This window comes from Pyxicephalus adspersus, chromosome 4 (genome assembly GCF_032062135.1).
Source record: "Pyxicephalus adspersus chromosome 4, UCB_Pads_2.0, whole genome shotgun sequence".
Taxonomy (NCBI): Eukaryota; Metazoa; Chordata; class Amphibia; order Anura; family Pyxicephalidae; genus Pyxicephalus; species Pyxicephalus adspersus.
The window spans coordinates 36,009,978-36,013,980 of NC_092861.1; the positions used below are offsets into that span (position 1 = coordinate 36,009,978).

General features: G+C 37.7%; 1 protein-coding gene across 1 annotated transcript in view; it reads right to left on the reverse strand.

Annotated features, from left to right (window-relative positions):
• Positions 1 to 4,003, reverse strand: part of LOC140329735 (putative serine protease K12H4.7) — a 24,426-nt gene that overhangs the window by 15,495 nt on the left and 4,928 nt on the right. The window contains exons 3-4 of the mRNA XM_072410125.1: positions 3,856 to 4,003; positions 1,501 to 1,636 (exon numbers count right to left, since the gene is read on the reverse strand). Of these exons, the coding sequence (XP_072266226.1) occupies positions 1,501 to 1,636; positions 3,856 to 4,003 (284 nt within the window). The remainder of the gene's footprint in view (positions 1 to 1,500; positions 1,637 to 3,855) is intronic.

Consider the following 4,003-nt stretch of genomic DNA (forward strand, 5'->3'; position numbering starts at 1 on the left):
AAGATCGATACCAAAAGACTAGGTACTTTGGGATGGTAGAGGTTATATATTTTTGCTTTCCAGAGTTTTAAAAGGTTTGGTATTTAGGAGGAATTAACCAAGACAATTCCTAGTATTACTAGCAGGAGCTTGAACTATAGTCTCCTGTTGATATAGCTTCCAATGCTGATGTCAGGGAGCCAAGCTGGGGCTGTGAATAGTCAGTGCTGCAGTATAGGGCCCTAATATAAAAGGTACCTAGGCCCTTGCTCTGGGAAATTTTGGGTTTTCCTCCAGTTTGATGAGCATGTATCTTAGAAGAGAAAAAGTTTACAAATAGAGGCCTTCCTAATGGGTATCCCAACCGGAAAGACTCACACCTATGGTAAAAATAAACCTATGGACCGAAGATTTAACTAGGTAAAATCTAGACCCAAAAACACCCCCCCCCCCCCCCGAAAAAAATAGCAGGATCTTCTTTATAACTAGTATGCACAATAGGAGCGGAGCCAAGGTGGGGAGAAGAAAGGATTAAACTCACACGTCATGTCAAAGAAGAAAAAGTGATGAGAGAGACAGGAGGAATGCTTAGAAAGTACTACTTGTCCAAAATCTGGCTCCCTACTCTGTACCGTACCTATTTCACCTGTCCCCTCTCAATGAAGGGAATATTATTTAGATACAGGGTAGATGATCTGACATTTAACAAAACCTAAGGAAAGAAAAAGGGGCTTCCTAGTAGGGACACGAAGAACTGAAGCAAAATAACCTCCCTAGCGGTAACCCCGAGTGTTACTTGGGGTAGAAAAAAGTTGCTAAAAGTGGTAACCTGAGTCACACTGAGGGCTGGTAAACACATCAATTACCTTATCCGCCAGCGTCCCGCGCCGTCCAGTGACGGGATCCCTGTCTTCTTTCTGCTTCTGCATTCGATGAGTCACCGGGCAGTTCCCGGTGACATCGGTGCGTGTGTACGTCCCGGCCGGGCGGGGCGGGAAATTCAAAATTTATTCGTATTGCATTCAATACAAAATAACTGTATTGAATGCAATACATTGGATTTTTATGTGTAAAAGCAGTGCATTATATTTCATGAACATTTATTTTACAGTATATATAATAGTATGGGTATAATCTGTATTTCTTTTAAATATATAGATTTTTTAATTCATTCAATTTATTGTTTTTACATGATTTTGTGTTTCAAACTATTATACTCATACTATTATATCATACCGTAAAATACATTTTCATGAAAACAATGTACCGCTTTTAGACATATAAAACCGGAAAGAAATGAACCGCTAGGGAGGTTAAGGGATGTAAATTTTTGTGCTATTTCCCACTATATTCTTACATTACGACTTTATCGTTCGGCCCATCATGCGCCACAAGAAATGAGTATCAACATATATCAGACAATCTCAGACTCCATTACAGGTTTATTGCAGATTTAACAATATTAGTTCAAATATTATCCAACTGACAAGAGTAACAACATGGTTACTAAATGCCACTTACTTGAAATCACGTGTGATTTTCGCATAGTTTTCTTTATGGTCCAGCAGCTCTATTAATGTATCTGAAGCCAATTTAAATGTTTTTGGGCAATTAGAATGATTTCTAGCCAATGATGACTGCACCACATCTAGATATTCTACAAAACAAAAATGGAGAATTTAGTTAGGAAATTATTACAGAGAGGACATGTCAACTAACTATTGCTGTGTCCTTGTTGGAAGATTGACCTATTATTCCTGTCCTGGGAGGTGGCAAATGTACCCAACAGAAGCCCAAAAGACATTACACATTCCTTTAAATTTAAATTCCAGGCACATAAAGGCAAAGAATAATGCACCTCGGTAATCCTTTTTACATTAGTAGGCAAGTTGCTGGATTGGAGTTGAATATTGCAGCAAAACTGGATGTGTTATTTTATACTTTAATCCACCATTTATTTTATTATTTTTGGTTAGAGCTCTACTTCAAATAGCCAATAATTTACGAACTGCTTAATTGACTAACATTTGTATGTTGGAAGACTTAAAAATGTATTTTTACCCCAATTTAGCAAACTGTAACTGCCTAAAATGTAAGAATCAATATACAGAAGTATGTTAATTCAATCCAATATTTAAACAGTTAAACATTTTAACCGGTAAATTTAGGTGTTAGCCAGAGTGTATGTTTTGCGAGATATGGAGTGAGGACTTTTGTTCAGAAAAGGACTGTAATGAACAGCACAGCATGCAGAGGGCAGTACAAGCCCAATGAACCAAAGAGCTCCAAGCTCCAAAAATGTGCGGTCATCAAAATATATATACCGTTTTCTAAAATGATTCCAAAAATGTTTTCAATTTAACATCAGTTGTAAAACATTACTCAACATTTTCCACCATGTCATTATTTAACAAAAATTAAGCCAAAATGGACAAGCCATGTGTGAAAGACTATGTATACCCCATGATTCAATAGTTTGTAGAACCACCTTTAGCGACAATAACAAAGTATTCATTTTCTCCATGACTATCAGCCTCTCACATTGTTGTGAAGAAATTTTGGGATCATTGTCGTGTGGCATGGTCACATTACGGCTGTTGCTCAGATGGCCTCATATTTGATTCTAGAATACTTTGATACACAGAGGAGTTTATGTCGACTCGCTGACTGCAAGGTGTCCAGGTCTTGTGGCTGCAAAAGGACATCACCCCCCTCTATCACCAAACATGTTGCTGTCCATTATGACCACACATCTCCATTTTGGTCTCATCTGTCCAAGAACATCTCATGCTGCCTTGTTTTTTGTTTTGTTTTTTATGATAATGACTTCCCCACTTATAACCTCGTCACATGCACAGCTCCACAAGATTTTTCTAGAGCTGCCCCGACTCTCTGGAATGGTCTACCTTGTCCTATTCGGCTTGCTCATACTATCTGCTCATTTAAAAGAGCACACATTTTTTCAAACTTGCATACCCATCTTCTTTGGTCTTAAAACTCTCATTATTTCCCATCATTCCACATCTTTCTTTTTTATTATGTGATACTTTCCCACCTCCTATCCAGGGGGGTTTGAGGCTTCAGTCTTTTAGTCCTACGCAAACACTAGTGGCTGCAAAATGGTCCTGATATATGTATGTATGTTGTCTTTCCCATGATTTTGATGTGTCTACACGTTCCTGAGTTCTGTACACAACATTTGAATATTGCCGTTTATTTGTTTACAGGTTTTATAAAAACCAAAAAAACGTATTGATACCAAATTACTTGGAAAAAGTCTTATAACCTTTCCCAGATGGATAGTCAGTAACAATGAATTCTCTAAGATCATTGCTGATGTCTTTCCTCCTTGGCATTGTGTTAACATACACCTAATGACTGGAGACCAGCAAACTGTAAAAACCTATGGTTACACTTGCTGACCATCAAATAATCAATTGCATTTGATTGGCATCATCTGGCTGCTATTTACCCTCCTAATTCTTAAGAAAGTTTATGGCCTACATCATTTTTTATACACTGCTTGCACATTTTGACTTAGTCGTAATAAAATAAGAGCATGTTGTAATATGTTGTGTGTTGATATTGATCTGAGCATGCATTAATCTAATTGTAAGACCTGTCAAGAACCAGATAATTTTAATGTCTTTAGATTTGTATTTTTTCTCATGACTGCATGCATTTGGGCTTGACAACCACAGTTCATGCAGAGTTAAGTTTTAATAGGACAGTTTGTAAGATTGTGTGAAGGTGTTCTGCAGGTTTGTATTAATAGCACCATTCATCTCACTTCATAACACTAGCACCTGTGATGTGCATCAGACATTTCCATTTTTAGTTCATAATGAACATATAATAAATTCTTTAGCACCTTACCAGAAAAATTCAGCACAGCTTGTACAGGGGCACTGCTGGCCACAGCTGCATGGGCCAAGTGAGGAAACTTTAATCGGTACCATGCAGCAAGACACCCAGGATATGATCCACCAAACACAATCCATTTCCTTTTAGCCAATCCAAGTTT